The 21,320-nt window shown below is 47.1% G+C and overlaps 1 protein-coding gene across 1 annotated transcript in view; it reads left to right on the top strand.

The window, feature by feature from the left end:
- Positions 1-21,320, top strand: part of Urb1 (URB1 ribosome biogenesis factor) — a 56,229-nt gene that overhangs the window by 32,213 nt on the left and 2,696 nt on the right. The window contains exons 22-37 of the mRNA XM_034515453.1: positions 85-937; positions 1,527-1,725; positions 2,210-2,393; positions 4,151-4,209; positions 6,363-6,556; positions 7,761-7,871; positions 7,980-8,043; positions 8,933-9,104; positions 9,380-9,488; positions 13,750-13,910; positions 14,412-14,523; positions 15,384-15,490; positions 15,883-16,026; positions 17,545-17,654; positions 19,038-19,235; positions 20,363-20,604. Of these exons, the coding sequence (XP_034371344.1) occupies positions 85-937; positions 1,527-1,725; positions 2,210-2,393; positions 4,151-4,209; positions 6,363-6,556; positions 7,761-7,871; positions 7,980-8,043; positions 8,933-9,104; positions 9,380-9,488; positions 13,750-13,910; positions 14,412-14,523; positions 15,384-15,490; positions 15,883-16,026; positions 17,545-17,654; positions 19,038-19,235; positions 20,363-20,604 (3,019 nt within the window). The remainder of the gene's footprint in view (positions 1-84; positions 938-1,526; positions 1,726-2,209; positions 2,394-4,150; positions 4,210-6,362; positions 6,557-7,760; positions 7,872-7,979; positions 8,044-8,932; positions 9,105-9,379; positions 9,489-13,749; positions 13,911-14,411; positions 14,524-15,383; positions 15,491-15,882; positions 16,027-17,544; positions 17,655-19,037; positions 19,236-20,362; positions 20,605-21,320) is intronic.

Raw genomic sequence — 21,320 nt, 5'->3', positions numbered from 1 at the left:
AGAACACGGAATGCTTTCAGGTAGCTGTGGCCTCCCTCAGGCTCAGTGTGATGCATGAAGGAAGCCTTGGACTTTGTTTTTCAGACGATAAAGGAGCTGCTGGTGGCCATCCTTAAACATCCTACACTGGAGACTTGGTTTCTAGCCCTGGAGCAGAAAGCCTTACCCCCCCACACGCTCAGCCCTATCCTTGTGAAGCTCCTAGCAGCGCACCTCAGTGCAGGGGTCCTTCAGCTACTGGTGGCAAGTTCCCCGGTTCTCCATAAACTGGGTCAGTTGGGCCTTCTGGCAAAGTACTCAGAAGCCATCACCCAAAGTGTGTTGACAGAGCTCCGCAGTAGGGCTGTGAACTCAGCCACAACACCCAAAACCCTGCTTCAGCTGGAGGCCCTGCGAGAGCTGCACCCATACATGGAAGGTGTCCAGATCCGAGAAGTCACCCTGGCCCTGCTGGGCCTGCCAGAGGCCCACCTGCTGACCCAGCAAGGCACACAGTCTCCCGGGAAGGAGAGACAACTGAGCAGTCTTGGAAAGACCCTGGTACAACTGCTGGCAAGCAGCCACCAGAATCGGCTCCAGAGCAGTGAGTTACTCTGGTGTGCCGAGTATGTGCGAGGCCTGGGGGCTCTGCTCCCTACTCTGGCCGAGCATGAGCTGGACACTGTATTCCTTCAGACTCTTCAGAAAGACCCTGTGCTAGCCCCCGTGGTCCCAGCTGACCTGCTTGAGTACTGCCTGGTCCGACGGACAAAGGCTGCCCTGGGCATTGCCAGCCTACTCCTTCAGTACAGCAGTACCCACCTCCTGAAGTTTGAGCTGTGGTGTGGGCAGCCTGGTGTGGGGCTCAGCCTGCAGGAGCACCTGGATGACTTCTTCCCCCTTATCCATGTGTACCTCCAGCGCAGGGCGCAAGGAAGCTTCATACGGCCAACAGGAGGTATGGGAAGACCTGGCTTGGGGCAACTTTAGAAGTTTCCACCTGGGAAGACAGAGTGGTTTGCCATCTTAAACCCTGTCGCTTATGTATGGCACAGTTCAGTCCTGCTCCTCATCCTCACTGGAATCTCTTTAGGCTGAGAAAGTTGAGACATCTCAGCATCCTGTCTCTTGACCTTAGGAAGTGAGGTGCAGCCCCAGGTGCCTGCCTGTCCATTCCTACCTGATTAGAAAAGCAAGGTGGGGTGGGCCATCATTGGGTTGGTCTGGCTGTTTCTGACTGAACTGAAGTAACTGAAGGCTGATCCATCCCTTGTCCCGTTACACTGTCCCCTTCCTCAGGAAGGTTGTTGGTGAATTCACACTGAGTCTGAGCAGCAAGAACCCAATTCTCTCCCCTGCTGAGCCTCAAGTCTGGCACCAACTACCTCCAACTCTGTCATTTATAGTGAACATAAGAGTGATTCCCTATTGCTTTGTATTTGTGTCTGTGGTGACAGGTACTTCCTAAAGGAAGGCTCCCACAGGCAACATCTTGTTCATAAGTACTCTGCATTGTATACAGTAACTTCTGCTTTGTGTCTACCTAGTATCCTCTGCTGTCGCTCCTGTCTTGAGGGCCCTGTGGAGACAAGTGCGAGACAGGTTCTTTCATATTGCTGGGCCTTCCAAAGATGTGCTGCATCTGGAGGCCCTGGCCCAGCTCATTCCATTTGCAAGAACCAAAGATCTGCGTGTCCTCATGGACCATTTACCCAACTTGCTTCGGACTCTGAGTAATCACAAGAGGTAGGAAAACCAAGGCCATTGGATGTTTTTTTTCCCTTCTTAGTGTCACTTGTCTCTTTGGCAAGTATAGTAAAAGTTAATGAAAAGTATCTGTCATCTTGTTGTATTAGTAGATACAACAGCAGTTCTCACTAGAGCAGCCATCGTGACTGGAGAAGTGCATCTGTGCACATAGATGGCTGGGGCTGATGCCCTGAGAGCAGTGTTTGCCTAGAGTGGCTTCCTTCCCCACAAGTTGTTTTGCAGGGTCTAGCTGGGGTGAGGTGATGTGGTTTCTGGTCTGCAGAGGGTAGGGACAACAGAGTGCACTAAGTGTGTCAGTAGAACAGTCTTCCAAAGAAAGCTCCAGGCTCTGTATGTCACTAGTACTGACTGAGGTGGGGAGGCCCTAGTGAAAACTGAGTGGAGAGACCTGTTGTTACTGACAGTGAGCCACTCAGCCCTTAGCAGTGTAGTGATCTGCCACCCTGCTCTCCTGCTGCAGTTGGATCGTGGCTGACTCTGTCTCAGCAGCCTTGGCAGAGTCAGCAGAATTGCTGAGCTGGAGGAAGACCCTCCTGCGGTCCTGTATCCAGTGGCTGGCTGTGTCCTTCAGTGGTAGGGAGCCAGAAGATGAAAACACCCAGGAGCAAGAGAAGACAATGCTACTCCGATTAAGTGAGCTGTTGGTAAGTGTCTCTCCTTGGAGATCTTGGCTGCATGCTAAGGGGACAGTGAGCCAGACAGGCCAAACTTCAGAGATGCACTTCTAGCTGTGTGGTGTGACTGTGGCCTCAGGAAATGAGAGCAGCCAGGTCTAGGGGCAGAGCTGGGGTCAGAGGGCACTGAATCTGTAAGCCGTCTTTTATCAGGAGCGGAGGTTGGATTTTATCAGCCTTTTTTTCATCTACTGAGATGTTATAGTCTGTTTCTTGATTAGGCTGTTAATAGGGTGAGTTCTGTTAGTTAACAATAAGCCAGCCAGGCTATCTTGGGATAAGCCTACATAATGTATTATTGACGTATATTGATCACAGTGCATCAGCCTTGCTCTGTATTGGTGGATTTAATTTGCTAATAAATTTTGTTAGGAGTTGTTGCCCCATTGTGCATAAGGAATAGTTGTGTTAATTTGACTTTACTGTGATGGATTCTTCTGTGTTAGGTAAGGCCTCATAGGATGAGGTGGCAAAAGTTTTGCTGGGTTTGAATTCAAAGCTGACGGTTTAGTTTCCTGAACTACTTTATAGGTACTACTTTCCTGTCTTCTGGATTACTTTATTTCTAGTTTTTTTTTTTTTTTTTTTTTTTTTTTAAAAAAAAAAAAAAAAAAAAAAACCTGTCACTTTCCCCCTCGTTCATCAATACCTGGTACCTTTTCCCTGTGGCTGACTTTAGGGTGTTTTGAGAATGTGGGTTGAGCAGTTTGCTTATGATGGCCCCTAGGCTTTCCATCCCTTCAGTAAGCCATTTAATCTGCAGCTTGATAATTGTTACAAAATTTAGAAATGGTCCATGTTTGTTCCCTTCTATTAAAGTACCCCTCCCCCTTTTTTGTTGTTGTTGGTGGTGTTTGTTTGTTTGTTTGTGTTTGCTTTATGGAAATAGTATTCCAAAAGTTAGTGTTGGCTCCAGAGGTGTGGCATATAGCTTCTAGGCAGGCACCATACATTTGTTGATTATAAAACCCTGAGTTCACCTATGTGAACTGTACTTAGCTGGTGCCTCGGGGCCAGCAGTGAGCCTCCTGTTCTACAGACATCTCATCTTCCCTTTGTACAGTGTTTCCTGGGTTGGGTTACAGTGTCCCCTGAGTACTGTCCACTGTTCCTCAATAAAAGGCTAACTGCAAACCCTTCAGTGCTGTCTGGAAAGGTAGGCATGGAAATGTAACAGCACCACTAAGGAAATGTCTCTTTGCACGTTTGGTGTGCATGGGCGGGCTAATAAACCATCTGTGCTACTGTCTTAAAACTACCAATACAAGGGGTTGTAGCTCAGTGGGTAACTCTTGCTCAACACATACAAAACATCAGCAGCACTGAATAAACAGAGCCTGGTAGCCACACCTGTAAACATGACTCAGGAAGGAGGGACAGGATGAGTAGAAATTCAAGGTAACTAGCTACATAGTGAGTTCCAGGTGGGCTACCTGAGAGAGACCCTGTCTCACAGCCCTGTCTGGTTTGGATACTTTGTTTTTATTTGCTGTAACTGTGAAGTCTGTGTGTGTTAATCCTTATTTTAAGGTCATTGTCCTGTCTCTCCCCCTTAGTCTCAGCAGGAATGGCAGTAGGTGGCTGACAGACTTAGCAGGAGGAACAGCAGGGTTCTTTGTAACCCTGATTCAGAACATTAGTTATGAAAGGAACCGGAGCTAGTTCAACTGCTCCTGAAGACAGCTTACTGACATGTTTCATGTGCAGTTTTGCTTGCTTTTTTCTAGCATGCAGTTAAGGAGGTTGACCCTGGTGATTGGCAGCAGTTTGTGAAGACAGGACTCAAGTAAGTGAATTTCTTTTTCTTGGTCCCGCCTATAAACATACAGGTGTTCTGACTATGCAGTTCTTTCACTTGTCATTAGTTAGAGTACCAGTCACAGAGCAGCCGTCAGCCTTGTCTGTGGGAAGGAAAACATGTAAAAACACGAACATGGAAGTGACATACTAGTGCTTGTGTGTAATGCAGCACTAGGAGGAAGTTTCAGGTCATCCCCAGCTATATAGCAGGTTCAAGGCCAGCTTGGGCTGTGTCAGACTTTATCTCAAGAAAACAAAGCAGCTGGTGAGCTGGTTCAGTAGATACAAGTGCTTGCTGCCAAGTCCGACCATCTGAGTTTGATTCTGGCCCAGGATGCACTTGACCTTCTGGCCTTTATATGCATACTGTGACGTGTACACACCCACACATGAACATACATTGTAAGTAAACATGTAAAGTGTGGAGATAACTGTCCTCAAACATGATGAATGTCACGGTTGTCTATATTATTCCTAATAAATTTTCATCTGCCCACCTCATATTTCAAATGCTTGGCAAGTATTTTATACCACTGAGTTGTGTGGCAGAGTGTGTTTCACAACACAGTAGATTATTGTGTGCATGTGTTTGACGTTTTGAACATTCATATCATTCTTTGTCTTTTTTTAAACTCAGATGTTTCTAATTTAAAATATATGGTCATCAGTTTTCACCACTAAATAGAAGTCCATCTTTAGCTCCCTGCTGGTGGGCATCGCACCGAGGCTGTTCCCTAAGCCGGCTCCACTACTGTGGCCCCTGCAGTGGCTCCCACATGTCTATGGGTGCATTTAGACACCCATTTTACATACCTGGTGGTGGGGAACCTGCTGACTGTTAGTATCTGCACACTTTGAGTGTCACTAGATGAGCAAAGTTGAGTGACTTTGTGCTCCCAGCAGGGATTGTGTAAGAGTTCATGTGATGTCACTCATACTTGCTGTGATTTAGTTTGGGTGTTCAGAGGGTCAGGAAATGATGTATGGTGCCTATAATCTTCATTTCCTGATCACTCATGATATCTAACACTTGGAGAAAATCCAACAGAGAATGAAGTGAAGAATGGTTCCGGGTTCCATCTCTACTTCTACTGCCACAACTACTACGAGGACTACGACGACTACTACTCTTCTCCTTTCCCCTCCTCCTCTTCTCTTCTTTCTCCCCTTCTCTTTCTCCCTCCTCCTCCCCCTCTTCTTCTTCTTCCTCCCCCTTTTCCTTCCCTTCCTCCTCCCCCTTTTCCCTCTTCCCTTTTCCTCCCCTTCTCTTCCTCCTGCCTCCCTCCTCCCATTCTTCCTCCTCCTCCTCTTTCTCCCTCTCCCTTTCCTCCTCTTCCCTCCTCCCCTTCCTCTTCCTCCTCCAACCTCCTTGTTATTCCTGTCTCCCTCCTTCCCCTCTTCCCCCTCTTTGTTTCCCTCTCTTCTCTTCCTCCCCATCTTCCTCTTCTTCCTCCTCTTCCTCTTTTTTTTTTTTTTTTTTTTTTTTTTTTTTTTTTTTTTGACCGTTTGAGACAGGCTTCACTGTGTAGCGGTCTCCAACTCTGACCCTTCTTTCCAAGTGCTGTGATTACAGGTGTAGGACATCCTGATGCTCACAGACAGCTGCACGGATTTTTTATAGTGGGTCTTTTAGTGGGTTGGAAGGGATTTAAGACATAGTTTGGTGTAGTACGAATGGCTAAATGACAAGGCTGACCTGGGAGGGTCAACTGCAGAATACTACTGTCCTCAAACCCAGTTCTGCTGCCTGCTGAGTCAGCTAAACAGAACGTTCTTTTGGTGTCTGTGCCACACAGATGATTGAACCATGTGCCACGTAAGTGGGTTTGGCCAACAGTGCTCTCTGTGTGATGGTGTTCCCACATGAGGTTGTGTTCCTAGAAATGTAGCTGTCGTAGTCTGTGTCAGTCCATTCTGGGATGTCTGTAGCATGACAAAATGTCATCAGGGTGCAGGTTAGTGATCCTGTCCTGGTGTATAGCTAAGACTGTGACTAAGCAAGTCCAAAGCATGACCCTGGCAGATCCAGGTGACGAGTAAATACACAGCCCCGGGAAACTCGCAACTTTGTACTTTTGCTTGTTTCTTTAAAAATGAACTTCCCTTCATGACACTCACTCCCTTTGACTTGTCTCATAGATTTCGGTACCATGACCTCACCTTTTTGAAGACTCTGCTCAATGCCATAGAGCTCCTGTATAGTCCAGAAAGCTCTGAGCACACAAAACTTGTCCAGCTTTCAGTGGTCCACATGATGCTCACCCAGCATTCTCTGTTTCTGCCAACCATGTTAACATCTGAAGAAGAGAAAGCACCAGACAGTCACATAAAAGGTGACCCCGTGCTCTGCCCGCCCCACTCAGTGACAGTGCTATCTTCCAGTTTCGTCCACACGGTCATGCAGCAAAGTGCTTCCCCATCTGTTTTCAGAGGGTAATACTAGGATATCTCTGTCTATTAAATCCAAGGACCAGACATACTCCTGTTTCTTAAAAGTGACCCAGAAGTTGCCACCTGTGTTGAAGGCTTTGCTGGTTTATGGAGGTTGTGGTGGGCTCATGTGGCCCTGTCAGGAGCTGGTGTTGAAAGTCTGGGAATTGGGGGACATTGAAAGGGATGGGGAAACAAATGTGGACATTTGTCCTGAGAGGAGTGGGATAACTACATTAATTTTGTAGGGAAAAGTGAACCTGAGCAGCAAGGGCTTGAACTTATGGGGATAACTCATTGCTATAGAAATCTTTCCAGGGACTGGAGAGATGGCTCAGTGGTTAATTAAGAGCACTGACTGGTCTTCCAGAGGTTCTGAGTTCAATTCCCAGCAACCACCTGGTAGCTCACAGCCATCTGTAATGGAATCCAATTCCCTCTTCTGGTGTGTCTGAAGAGAACAGCAGTGTATTCACATTAAATAAATAAATAAATAAATAAATAAATAAATAAATAAATAAATAAATCTCTTTTTTTAAAAGGGTCTCTCTAGCCAAGTTTGCACTGTCTCCAGCTCAGTTGGCATACGCTTTGTGCTCTTGAGTCCTGAGTGCCAGAACCCAGTTCCTGCCCACTCAAAGTAGCACTGTTTAGAGATAAAGCTATCACTTCCAAACCATTACACATCAGCACAGGGTCAGTCTTAAACTGCTAAGTCAAAGACAGAAAACTGTTAGATGCAAAATATTGGTAACAGATAGTTAAACAGTGGGCTCCACACTCTGTCCAGGCAGGAGTTTACATGCTGGCGATTGTGGTGGGATAATTGGGGGGGTTCTTAGATGTTGAATATTAGGTTTCTTAAAATTGGTGGGGTAGGGGAAGTAGATCCTGAGACTAAACCCTGTGAGTCCTAGGAAGATGCTGATTGGGAATGTGTCTATTACGAAGGGTGCCTGTGATTCTGGGGAGGAGGCTGGATGGAAGCCCAAAGCCCAGCCGTACTCAGAATGGGCAGTTGCAGCTTCCAGGGCACGCTGCAGGGCACCCAACTCTGCTGTCCTGAGACAGTGTCCACAGTGTTTATGTCTGTGTTGTTTCTTACAGAGAGCCTGCTGGACCTGATGTCTACAGTGGTGAAGATGTGCCCTTCTGTCTGTGAGAGCAGCCACTTTGCTGTGCTACTTGGGACCTACAGAGCCACCCTCAGCATCTTGGGTGAGGAGAACCTGATGGCCAGGCTGTGTGGGCAGAGCTAGTGAGGTGTACCCTCTTATGTATTTGAGGGGCTCAGCTTCTTGAAACTGGCCTTTCTTTGTCCTCTAGACCAGAAGATTTTACTTCTCCTTCGTGCATATGAACAGAACAACCTCAGTCTCATCAGTTTTAGGTGAGTATTAGGTTGACAAGTGGGCATGAGGACAGGGCACACTGGGCACCCCAGGCCCACCATGCAGCCCTCACTCACTCGCCACAGGGCAGATTCGAGCTTCAAATTCGAGACTTCATTCCTTTTGTTGTTGTTGTTTGAAAGTTTTGTTAGCATTTATATGTTCTTATGTTGTAGGCATGTAGGCATATGTGTGGCATGTCTATGCCACAGTGCACGTTTGGGCTCAAGAACACAGCCTCCATGTAAATGTCAGCAGAAACCAGACTTACAGCATAGCATTTGCCGTGTCTCATGGGCCTCTGAGGGGGAGCTATAGGGGATTATGGGTTGCACAGGCTGGGATTTCAGGCAGGGTTGACTAAAGACTCATGTGGCAGCCCTAATGGGCTGGTCCCTCCTGTGGGCAGCAGGAGGTCAGGATCCTGTAGCTGCTTTAGCCTGTCTTGGAGCCAGACACCATCACATAGAACCCCAGCTCTGCTTCAGCAGCCAGCAAGTGAGTGGCCATGAACTTCCCCAGTCCTTCCAGTGTCCCTTCTCCCCATTGCACAGGAGGTGCAATGTAACCTACAGGACCATTGCACAGATTAGGTAAATTAATGCATGCACCTAGTCTCAGAGTCTGGCCACACACATCAAGAGCAGTGTGTGGGTGCTGACTTACGTTGCCATCACCAGTTGTCCCTGCACCCTCAGCAGCACCATCACCACGTGGATTTCAGAAGCTGTATTGGGGATTAAGTGATAGAGCATGCATGCTTACCCAGAGGGGCACTTGGTATGAGCTGTATGTACAGTCTTGATTGATGCTACATGTTGGGGTTGTTCTCATCAGTTCTGTTCCCAGTGGGTCCTGCAACCAGTCTACTCTCCTATCTGCCTCTAGGGTTCTGCTGTGGGGTCCCGCAGCAGTGGAACATCACAAGACATGCCGAAGCCTGGGCAAGTCACTTTGGCAGCAGCCAAGCGTTGGGGACATCCTCCGCCTGCTAGACCCAGACCGGATGATGCAGACCATCCTGCACTTCCCACAGTACCGGAGGCTGCTGCCCACTAAGGTGTGATGCTGCTTTTCTCCCTCCTTGTCATTCCAACTTTTACAGAGGTTCAGACTGGACCCCCAGTGTCCATCACTGAAGCTGGGTCACACTGTTTTAGTTATTATCCCCACAAGCTTGAAGCGATTCTCAAAGGTCACATTATCTTGTATGAACTCTACCTTTTATAGCATTGCTTATGCTTTTTGAGCTCTGACCATGGAGTCAGCACTCAGATGATGAGATCCATCAGATGGATTGCATGGATTGCATGCTGTTGGCTTGCACTGTTTCAGGACACAGGAGAGGCCCTGGTGTTTCAGGACAAGACTGCGAGAGTGAACCTCGACGGCCTCTATGACCCCTGCTTTCTTCTCCACCTCTTTGGGGAACTGACCAGGCCAGGTGAGTGTGTTGCTTTCTACAGTCAGACTGCTCTTAATTGTTGTCATGGCTCCAGGTTAGTCCTGAGTCAGAAAAACCATCCTTCTAGGGTTTGTGTCAGTCAGTCTGTCTGTTTTAAATATCTAGCTGGGTTCTTTAGTACTAAATCTGGGACACAGTGTCATAGTCCACCTTGCCGTTCCTAGGTCTAGAGCCCTAAGCTGATCTGCTGTCTCTCCCATGCTGTCACTATAGTAAACTTTGGTTCGCTTGTTAGTCTTTTCATTAGTTGTTATTACTGTGTGTAGGATGCTTGCCACTCATGTCGCAGCACACATGTAAAGGTCAGAGAACAACTTTAAGGAGTCGGTTTTATACTTTATTATGACTCCCAGGCATCAAATTCAAGTTGTCAGGCTTTGCAACCAGCACCTTTAAGTCATCTCTAAGTCATCTACCCGCTCATAGATTTAACGTCCTTTTCAAGGTCTTTATCTGCACTTAATTGGAAGAACAAGTGAAATTGTTTGGTTTTTTTTTTTCCCCCCAAGAATTGAGAATTTAATTATTTTTAGTGTTGGATAATGCATTCAAATTTTGAAATTCAGGTGATAGAAGAAATACTTTAAGGCACACAGTAGAAACTTCTGTGCTTCTTTTTTATTTTATGCGTGTGTATCTGTGCATGTGTAGCAAAGGCCCAGCAGTCTTTCTGCAGTTCCACCGCAGTCAGGTAGTGCGGGCTTTGTCCTAAGTCAGGCCCAGATTCTTCTGTCTTACTGCTCCTCTTTCAGCCTTTGTGGAGACAGGAACCTGTTTTCATAACCTTACTACTACCTCCCTGCTCTGAGTCCTTGGGAAAGAAACAGGGCCAGCCAAGGCTGTTTCCAATGGCAGTGACAGATGGTTTTTCCACAGCAGATCTTGTGTTAGGCAGCATGGGGCTGTAGTCTGCAGCTCATGACTCGTATCTGCCAAGGCAGCTGGCACAGCATGATCTGAGTGCCACTGCCAGGTGCCCTGTGTACCAGCCGTGAACTCGGCTCTCTGTAGAGCCTTCTACAGTTCCTGACTGAGGATGCCGTGTGAGAAGAGGCTGAGGAGCACTTCCTGGTGCTCCAGGAGTAGATCCACAGTACCATCTGTGTCTACACTAAACCTGTGTGCTTTGGTTTTATCCTTGGTCATTGTCCTGGCTAAGCCATCTCAGGATTTTAGAGCTGGTTTTAGAAGGTCAAATTACTGTTCAAATGGTTCTTAAATCAGAACAGCCTTTATAGCCACTTTTAAATAGCCTGTTATATTTTCAGCACCCAAGGGCAACCCTTTTTTATAAGTACAAAGCCAAGACCATAGAGCAACAGAGAAAGTCACAGAATAGGAAGTTGATTTTCCTCACGGTCATGTGGAAAATGCATTTGTCTTAGAACGTCACTAGTTACTAAGATTATCCAAGCCATCAGTTCTAGCACTTCTCATTGAGTGTAAATTAAATGTTGAGACTGTTCTCTCAACAATTCCATTTGTAAATATTTGTTAGGTTTTATCTCTTAAGCACATTTGTTCTTCAAAGCAATATTAGCTTTATCTGCAGTTTGATGGTTTTCAAAAGTTTTTTAGTTCTCTTTCTGCATCAGAATTCATCAATTGTTAGAAATTGGGCAGTTGAGTCCGTAAGGTACTGGAACAATAACCTGATTGATCTTTTCCCAGACTTTGCTTCCAGTCTTCGCTTTAACCTCAGTCGGGTTGTGATAAGCGGTGTGCCCTTACCTTGAGCTCTGGTTTTAGCTGGAGTGTATGCCATGTTTACTAAATGCGACCATAGCTGTGATTCAGCCCCATCTTTGCTAAGGGGTGTCGGTGGGTGCGGGTGCTTCAGGGTTCCTGAGTTACTGTTTGTCACAGCTAACCTTCTAGCTGATTTTGTTTCATGCCTTGTATAAAAGGCTAACCATATTATAGAACATTTCTCCTTTCTCAGTGTCTTAAGGTATCTGTTACTGCAGTGAAACACTACAACCAAAGACAACTTGAGGAAGGAAGGATTTGCCTTACTCTTCCATGTCACAGGTCTTATTAAAGGAAGGAAGTCAGGACAAGAATTCACACAGGGCAGGAACCTGGAGGCAGAAGCTGATGCAGACAGAGGCCATGGAGGGGTGCTGCTCTCTGGCTTGCTCAACCTGCTTTCTTCTACAACCCAGGACCACCAGTCCAGAGAAGCACCACCTACCATGGGCTGGGCCCTCCCACACTGATCACTAATTAAGAAACTGCCGAAAGTATAGGCTTGCCTACAGCCTGATCTTATGAAGACATTTCTTAACTGAAGTTTCCTCCTTCCTCTCAGATGACTGTAGCTCTTGTCAAGTTGACACAACTATCCAGCACACATGGCTTTTGTGGTGATGGTTTATTACCTATAAACTTCATGATTGTTATTTTTACCTCAGTTTTTCATGGTGTCCTTTGCTTGTGCACCCGTGCTGCTGGGGCTCCTTGGCTGTGTAGAGAGCAGCCTGGTCAGCCTGAGAGAAGCAGGGCCTCTTTTCTGCAGCTTCTTTTTAGGCCTCAGTCTCTCCTTGGCCTCCTGCAAGTTCCCCTGCTGCTCACAAGTCATCGTGGCTTTTCCATGGTGTCTCCCTCTGTATGTGAGTTCAAATACTTTCTCTTAAAGTCTTCTGAATCACTGACCTATCCTTTGGCATCTGATCTTAGTCCCAGTCCTGTCCAGCATCCCAGCTACCACCCCCAGAAGCTACTGGGGTCCTCATCCTCTCCATTTTTGTCTCAGCATGCACCATCTTTCCTTCAGTTTTAATGTATTACACTGACAGTATATCCAAGAGTGCTCATATAGGGCACTCATTTCATTTTGCATCTATTAGTTCCTGATTGGGTCACTGGCCATTCAATCTGAAAAGCATCTTTATGGGGAATCATCACCAGGTTACTCATTTTTTTCAGCAAGAGAAACATAGCTCTCTTCTGAGGTTCTTGAATAGAATTACTCCTGGGGAAAACCCTGAGTTCCCATTAAAGTGAAGCTGACAAGATGCAGGTGTGTTGGTGAGAGTCAAGCCTGTGAGCTGGCTGGGGTTGATCTTCCTGTGTGTGACAGCTGCCTTAGTTAGGGTTTCATTGCTGGGAAGAGACACCATGACTATGGCAAGTCATACAAAGGCAAACATTTATTTGGGGCTGGTTTACAGTTTCAGAGGTTTAGTCCATTATCATCATGGCCTTGTGTGGAGCAGGCAAGTTTTCCTCTACTTAGCTCTGTTTCAGCCCCAGCCTCAGCAGACATTTTCGACTGCTGCTTTTGTTCAAGCTTGGCAAACCACTCTACAGATGGAGGTTTGTTTATATTTAAAGAATAAAGGAGAGGGCTGGAGAGATGGCTCAGAGGTTAAGATCACTGGCTGTTTGCTCTTCCAGACGTCCTGAGTTCAATTCCCAGCAACCACATGGTGGCTCACAACCATCTGTAATGGGATCTGATGCCCTCTTCTGGTGTGTCTAAAGACAGCTAGAGTGTACTCATATAAATGAAATAAATAAATCTTTTTAAAAGAAAGAAAGAAGGGAGGGAGGGAGGGAGGGAGGGAGGGAGGGAGGGAGGGAGGGTTGCCAGAGTAGAGTTGGGGAAATCCTTTGTAAACAGGATGGGCCCAGGCCCCACTGGTTTGCTCTGACTGGGTTTCTCAACTTTCTGTTCCTTCTAATGCTTGTACATGGGAGGCACAGGACTGAAGAAGGTAGAACCAGGTCCCTTGCTTTGTCCCATTCTGCCTATGTTCTGAGAGTTCTACCTTGGTGGACCTTGGTGTTACCCTCACTTCTCTCAGTTTTGGGGGCATTTGTGTGGTTAGGACTGACCAGTATCTTAGAAGCAAGGTAATGTTTGCCACAGAAAAGAAGATACTCTTTTTTTTTTTTAAAGATTTATTTTATGTATATGAGTACACTGTAGCTGTCTTCAGACACACCAGAAGAGGGCACCAGATCTCATTACAGATGGTTGTGAGCCACCATGTGGTTGCTGGGAATTGAACTCAGAACCTCTGGAAGAGCAGTCAGTGCTCTTAACCGCTGAGCCGTCTCACCAGCCCCGACAAGATACTCTTGTCCAGTCTCAGCAGCTGAGGAGACACTTGCTTCTTGTGTCCAGCCTGGGCAGCTGGCATTGGTAAGATGGAAAAGAAAGTAAATCCTGTAGGGTGTACAAGAATCATGAAACTTGGATCTCGTGTTTAATGCTATCACTTACTTTCTGTAGAGTTTGTGGTGGATTGTCGCAAGTTTTTGGACTCCAACGCTCTGGGTCTAACTGTGGCAGCCCTCAGCAGCTATGACCCCCAGATGCGAGCTGCGGCCTACTATGTCCTAGCAGCCTACTACTCACACCTGGAGGGAGCTCGCTTCCGGGAACAGTCCCAGGTGAGTAGGAATTGGGTGTGGAGATGATGGTGCGGCTTGGGGGAGTCGGCTCTCACCTTGGGTGGGAGGGCTTACTACAAAGTCTTCGAAGGGGTGCTACTGAGGCACAGCCCTTCACAGTGGGAGGCTGCCCTCCGACCCCAAGGCCCAGAGGGGTGTGGGGAAGGCTTCTCCTGAACACTATTTTCTTGTGGCTAGACAGAATGGCTTCCTTCTGTTGAAAGTCTTTGGTCTAAACTCAGAGGTGAAGGAAGCTGTCAGTCCACACTGCCCAACCCCAGGAACCCATATCCCACAGTGGTGAAGGGGAGGGGCAGAACTTTCAGGGCATGGTGTTAGGTGTCTCTCGGCCCATGGTGCTGACCTGCTCCTAAAAGAAAAGACAGAAAGGATCTCTGACAGGAAGACACATGTCCTTCCTGCTGTGGCTTCCTGTTTGTCCCCAGGGTGGAAGGAGCAGGCACTCCCTTGTGAAAATGCTTCTCTTTCCCGTCTGCTCAGGTTCTATACCTGCTGGATGTTGTGCGCAGTGGGATTAGAACTCCAAACCTGAGGCTCCCTTTTCTCGTGGCTCTTTTCATTGCCAAGGCAGCAGTGCAGATCCTGAAACCAGGTACCTGACAGATTCTGGGTGAGAAAGAACAGACAAATGCTGTGTGAGTCCACTCTGGAAGTCAGTCCCTCGGGTTCTTGACTATACAGTACCCCCTGCCTCTAAGACTGCTGTGAGAGGCAGAGGAATCATGCACTTCAAAGCCCTGAATGTTGCCTGGCACTGCATGCGCCCGGTTGAGATGGCAGCTGCTTGTCTAACCCTGGCTCACTGATCCATGCTTAGCAGGGATTGCGGTGTGTGTGGTTCCAAGTTCACTTGTGAAAAGTGTATCAGTTACTGTGTGGGGTAGAACACAACTTTCCCTGCCTTGGAAATTTGTGGAAGAAGCAAAATAATTCTTACCTTGCTGACTTTAAAAAGCCTGTTAGGAGAAAATGCTACGGAGAGGAGATGATTGTGGCTATAGTCACCATTGAGTCTATGATGCCTCGCTTTAGATGTCCACGTAAGTCCTTATGCCACGGAAGGTCTGTATTGGGGACCGGTGGCATCCTAGCTGAACTTTGAGACTGTAGCAGCAAGAGGCCTAGTGTTCTAGAGCCAGTTGTCTAAGCCTTCCTCCTGGGTCAGCTCCTTTCTAGGAGAGGCTAGAAGTAGGCAATGTGAGCCCTGTGCTCTTGTCTCTGTGGCCCAGTCCAGGAATGGGAGGAAATCCCATGTAGGAAATGCCTCATTCGGGAGTGGTCTCAGGTATCCAGTCAAATCCTGCTTCTCAGGAATAAGTGATCAGGAGAAGGATGCAGAACCTCTGCTGGGTAGGGATTTATGTCCAGTTTGCTGAGTGACTCCATCCCCCAGTTCATACACTGCCAGGCTGTCCCATGAGGCTGTCCTTGACTATGTGCCTGTATTCTCAGAGGAGCACATGTACTGGAAGATTAGCAAGTTCCTGCTGTCACACGAAAACTTGAACATGGACAAACTGCCAGGCTTCTACCAGTTCTTCTACAGCTCTGACTTCCAGGTAATGTCCCCAGAGACGCCCGAGCAGGAGTGCTCAGCCTCTACGTCTCCTGCTCTCTTGGTAATGCAGCTTGCTGCCCCGTTCAGGCAGACACACTCCTGTGTCCTGGCTCTTCTTGGGCTTTGCTTTAGAAAGTCTATCTGAGTCCTGAGACACACAGCATCCCTCTTGTATTTCCTTGCTGAATCCCTTGAACTAAGTATTACATACTCTTCTGTAAAAGTCCCACCCACTGAAACAGCTTAGTGTTTTCCTTGACTCGGGCTTTGATTTCCGGGTTGCTAAGATATAAGGCTGGAGCTTTGAACCATCACCTGAAATCAATGGTGTTTGATTGTCCCATAAAAAAGATGTACCTTAGTTATCAGTGCTTTCTTGTTTGTCTGGCCTAGCAAAAAACTGAACAAGAATGGGTGTTGGAAATTCTGCGGCAGGGGATTAAAGACAAGCACTGCTATGAGCTGTGCTCTAGAAGAGGAGTGTTCCACACCATCCTGTCCTTCTTCAGTAGCCCCTTGTGTGACGAAGTGGCTCAGGTGAGCGTGTGCCCTGGGTTCCCCACACAGATGACTGTGTTCTCTGTTGTCATTCCAGTTGATTCATTCTCAGGCTTAGTGGGTGATGTCTGATTTGCTTGTTCCCTGATAGATGGTTTTCTTTGCAGCCTTCTTACCATATCCTGGTGATAGGAAGAAAGTCCGCTGCATCTTTATCAAGAGAAGGGAGCTAATTAATGGTCACAAACCTATAGACATGGCCAAAAAGCCAAGATGCAAATTACCCCACATTTATGACAAGAGCCCTCTAGCCCCTAGCTTTCTATGTAGTGTCTGGAGATGTAAGACCTTTGCAGAAGAATCCTAGCCCTCAGACTGAGGCAGCAGGATTGCAAGTTCAGGGCCAGCTTGGGATGCATAGCAAGAACCATGTTTCGACTAAATAAACATCAGCCTATGAACAGTCACACTGTGTGTTCAGTTTTATTGGTTAATACCTGTTATTTTTCTGCAATTTATTCTTTTTGTTTTTGAAATAAGATCTCACTTTGTAGCCCTGGCTGGCCTGAAACCTGCTTTTCATGTTGCTGGCTTTGAACTTGCAACATTCCTCCTGCCTCTCACATTTGTAGGCATGGCCAGACTTGCAGTTGACTCTTAAAAGGTTTATATTATATGTAGTCCCTAAAGTAAGAAGCACTGGACACACTCTTTTGTTTCTGTCAGATCACGGCGTACTGTGTCCTTTCCCCTATCACTATCTACTGATTTACAAGCTTCAGCGTGGCATTGTAGGCTGAATTCCCATCTTTTTTGGTTGATTATTGTCAGCGTCATCTAAGTGAATGACAGTTACAGTTTCACTAAAGCTTTAAAAGTCAAAGGCACTCTGAAGTTTTACTAAGAACTTCTTAGTTTCCCTTTGGTTTTGTAAATCATAGTAAATAAGAGTGGGACATTGGAAGAAGAGGCTTAGGTGCCTTAGGTGCCTGGATTAATTCTTAGCCTGGCAAGCTGTTTATGTAAAATGTGGCAGGGTATAACTGGATTAAGAAACACATTGGTGGAGTAAGTGGAATTTGAATGTGGCTTTTTGTTTTTATAGTAGTAGGATTTTGAGATGCCTGGAAGCAGTTAAGAATAGTTCTGTGTTGATGGTTTCCCTTCTGAGTGGATAGGACAAAATGGGCTACCAGTAGCTCACAACAGGGCTGGAAATTCTAGGCTCTGTGCCATGTCCCAGCCGGACCATCATGTATCTGAGCTGCGTGGTTTCCATGGTGTGTGTCTGCTGTGGGTCAGTTCCATGATGGATTATCAGAAGTGAGGCTTCCTGACTACTGGATGTCATTTGCATGCTGGTACATCTTTGAAATCACTCTTTTGGAGCTGAGCCTGGTGGCTAATGTTTGTGGCTAATGCTCCCAGACCTCAAGAGTCTAGGACCATTGGGAGTCCCTGTCTAAAAGATATTAAAGTTAAAATACAGTGGGAGGGAAAATCAGTTTGGTCAAGTAAGTTGTTTTTCCACTAAGAAGTGACTTGTTGGCTTTTCAGAATTGGATTCTAGAAATCCTGCAGAATGTTGCGCACATCGCCAGACCCGCCTATGAAGTCATACGTGACTATAGCCTTTTAACGTGGGTTTTACACATCCTTGAGAGCAGGTAAGTACCTTCTCGATGAGCTGTCTGCTCATGATACCTCTAACAGTTTAAGGATGACTAGATAGACTGTGTGCAGTCGTGGCCCCTGATGCCCTTGTGAGCTTGCAGTCCAGCTTTTGGTAAAGGACAAAGGGCCTTCTTTGATTAATTCATGATATTCAGTGTCTTGTCTGCCTCAGATCAAAGCACCACTGCATCCATACTGGCAGAATCCCACCGGCCTTCCTGTGTGTTATGTCACACCCTCCAGTGGGGCCAGCCTCACACAGGCTTTAACCAAGCACCGTCATCCGAGCCTCCAGTTCTAGATAGCTTAGTGAAATGCCCAGTGACGGTAGATGAATTCTCAAGCACTGGGAGGGCTTGGGCAGGGATAAGTGCATGCTGCAGTGGAGGGATTAGAGCAGAAGAGTCCTTGCCATTCCTGATAGTCCCCGTCACTGTGGGTCTGTGAGAAGGCTGTGGTTCCTGTCAGCAGCACTACTGTAAGGCTCTGCCTGTGACAGGGCAAGTGAATGCCCAAGAGTCACTGGGTCTTCTTGTTCATTTTTCGAAAGTCATTTTCAACTCTGAGAAGCTAACCCAAATGCAGGTGTGTGAGCCCTAGCCCCAGGAACTCTGCATATTTAACAATCACATTTTCTACAACTCTAGATAACTTCTTAAGGGTGCCTGGACCTCATCTCAAGAAGTCTGTGACACTGCTATTTCATAAACCTGGTGTTGCAGAACATGGTTTCTCATTATCTTTAGCCAAAGGAATTAAATGATCTTTTTTCCTAATACAAAAACTAGCTGTTTATACCTGGAAATAAACACCATTGGAGATTGGCATTTAAAAGGGTATTTTTCTAAAATTTCTCTTGCAGACTTAGTGGTTGGTTCTTATAATCACTCAGGAGGCTGTGCCAGAGTATTTCAGGGAGTTCGAGGCCAGTCTGGGCTATTGTTTCAAAAAAAAGGCCAGTCTGGGCATTTGTTTCAAAAAAAACAAATAGAGTAAGATCTCTTTCTAAGAGAAAATAGCAGCTTAAACCTTGTCTTCCAACATGGACAACTATTTCAAGACTATTGCAGATTTTTTAAGAAGAAATAATTAGCTAGCTGCCTGTCCCGTAGTGACTTTGTTTATAGCTCCAACTGCTCCCATAACCACAATGCTGTGCCTACTGTACTGTGGGGGCTGGGGTAGTTCTCTGATAGACAGTGGTCTGGCAGCCTCATCCTGGCTTGAGGCTGCGTTTCTGCATCAGGCACCATGTCTTTACCTCCTGGGCGTGCTCTGTGTGAGGGATGAGCAGGATTGTCACCAGGGTTCTGTCTCCTTTGTGGTCCTTGTCTCACCGTCACAGTGATCTAGGGTGCTGCCATGTTTGCTTTCAGATTTGTAGAGACTCAGCTGCTCTCCAACGTGATCTCCTTGCTGCACACTCTGTGGGTGACCAACCTGGGCAACAAAGCGCCGGAGGAGAGAAGCCAGCCACCTTGCCAGACTGGCTCCCATGAGTCTGAGAAGATGCTTGCTTTGCACATGGTCAATGAGTTTCTGTATGTCCTCGTTGTACTTACTAAGCACCTGAGGTGAGCCCACCCCTGCCATGAGATGCCCTACTGTGCAATCCAAGGCTGAGGGGGGTTGTGACTGCTTATTCCTTTCTGTCACCTGAGCCAAGGTGTGGTGTGGATCGAGCCAGAGGGTCCTTGTCAGCCTCAGGACATCTGTTATAGCATCATTGTGATTGTCATTTCAGACTCCAGGGTTCTCATGGAGGCCCTGAAAACTTAGCAGACTGTTAAAACCCACAATGCATCATGCTAGGGCAGTTTTAACATCTGGGTTGCACCCCACCTCAACCTCCCTATGCTTGAACAAAATGAAGACACAGAAAAGCATGTTTTCTGTGACCTTAGCCTCAGGCAGGGTGCTACAAGCTGTCCTCATACCTCTCCAGCCTCCAGAGATGTGCATGCCCATCGGTTCCTCAAACATTTCAGTCCTCTCAGCTGATCTTGGAATCAGGCTCTAGGTTTCCTCTGGGGAGCTAAATTCTCCTCAGGTTCATTGTTGGAGAAAACACTGTGTATTTAAATTTCCTGTGTCAGGAGTTGACTTGTGTCAACAGGGCAAAAGTTTGACTTCAAAAAATGAGGCTCAGAATGGAGGTATTTTTGATAAGAAAAAGCAATTTGTTTCTTGCTGTCCCAAGTTAAAAATTCTGCTATGCAGCCATACCTCTTGCTTCGGGGTTGTCTGGCACATCGCCGTCCAACAACTATGTCCTTTGGAAATGACAGTTTAGTGTTTCCCCTTTAATGTAGCTCGTGATATTAAAGATCTGAAGCTGTCTCTCCTCCACTGAGCATCTAGGGCTTTGCTTGTAAGGTGGTATTGAACAGGGCCTGCCTGAGCTGGAGAGGAGTTGGCATCCTAGGGTAGAGTACCTGTCACTGCCATGGCCCCGACCCACGCAGTCTTCCTACCTGTCATCTTCCCCTTGAGCCTAGCTTTCCAAGGAGGGTTCTCTTCTTCCAGCACAGAGTTCAGACTCCAGGTCTCTCCAGAGTACCTACCTCACTTTTCCTCTTCTGTGTGCTGAGCCCTCACTTGTTTGTTAGAAGAAGTGTGGTTTGTGTGCCCCTGACTGCCCCGGGCTGGTCAGGACAGGATTAGCTTCTGCTTAAGTCTCTTAACATTCACTTCCAAACAGGCCCACCTTGGCTTCCGACCAACTGATCAGCTTCTTTTGGACGCTTGAGTCTGTGCTGAGTTATCGGGCCACCATCTTAAAGATCTTCAAGGACATGGGCCGACTTACTGTGAACAAGGTGGCACTTTCTACCAAAGATGTCCTGCTCCTCCTACACAAGTGGAGCCTCATTGACAGAGACACAAAGCTCCAGGGAGAGCTGAAAGCAATCATTGAGCAGCACCAAGCCAAGGACCTAATGAGTAAGTCCACCCCTTGCTGCCCCTCCACCTCCTTGCTGCCCCAGCCGCCTGGTTCCACCTGCAGCAGCCAGCATGCCTCTCCCTTAGCTACAGTTCCAGGGCTGACAGGGCACAGGCATGGAAATGGGGACCTAGGTTTGGATTCCAGCCCTGCTGCCTAGGGACCTTTTTTGCCTTTGGATAAGTCAGTACCCAAGTGTGTTGGCTTTCTGGCACTGTGACAAAGTACCTAAGAAGATACATTTATCTTTTGTGGTGATCCGGGCCTGTGTCAATGTGGAATGTGAAAGGTGGGAAGCCTCTGGGAGAACAGAGTTGCACACTTCACTCACAGTGGCTAGCAAGTAGAAAAAGGGAGGAAAAAAAAAGGGAGCCCAAGATCAGATACAGCCTTTAAGGGGACACTGCCTGTGACCTACTTCCAGAGGTTCCACACCTGTTAAGCTATGAGTGTGTAAATATTTTAATCCCTCCCCCCCCTTCCCCCACTCCTGATCCATTCACTTCAACACTGCTGCATTGGGAGCAAACCTAAAACACAAAGGCTTTGGGTGTATAAGATCCAAACCATGAGAGTGTTGAGGTCTCACCTATAGAGGACTTGTTCTTACCAAGTCCTCTGCTCTGAAGTCAGAAGGACAGAATGGGGAGGCCTAGGAGAAAGCACAGCGTGTGCAGTGTTGTCCCACATGCAGAGCACTGAGTTGGGGCTCCAG

Source organism: Arvicanthis niloticus, chromosome 12, assembly GCF_011762505.2.
Source record: "Arvicanthis niloticus isolate mArvNil1 chromosome 12, mArvNil1.pat.X, whole genome shotgun sequence".
Classification (NCBI taxonomy): domain Eukaryota; kingdom Metazoa; phylum Chordata; class Mammalia; order Rodentia; family Muridae; genus Arvicanthis; species Arvicanthis niloticus.
This window is presented reverse-complemented; position numbering and strand designations above follow the sequence as displayed.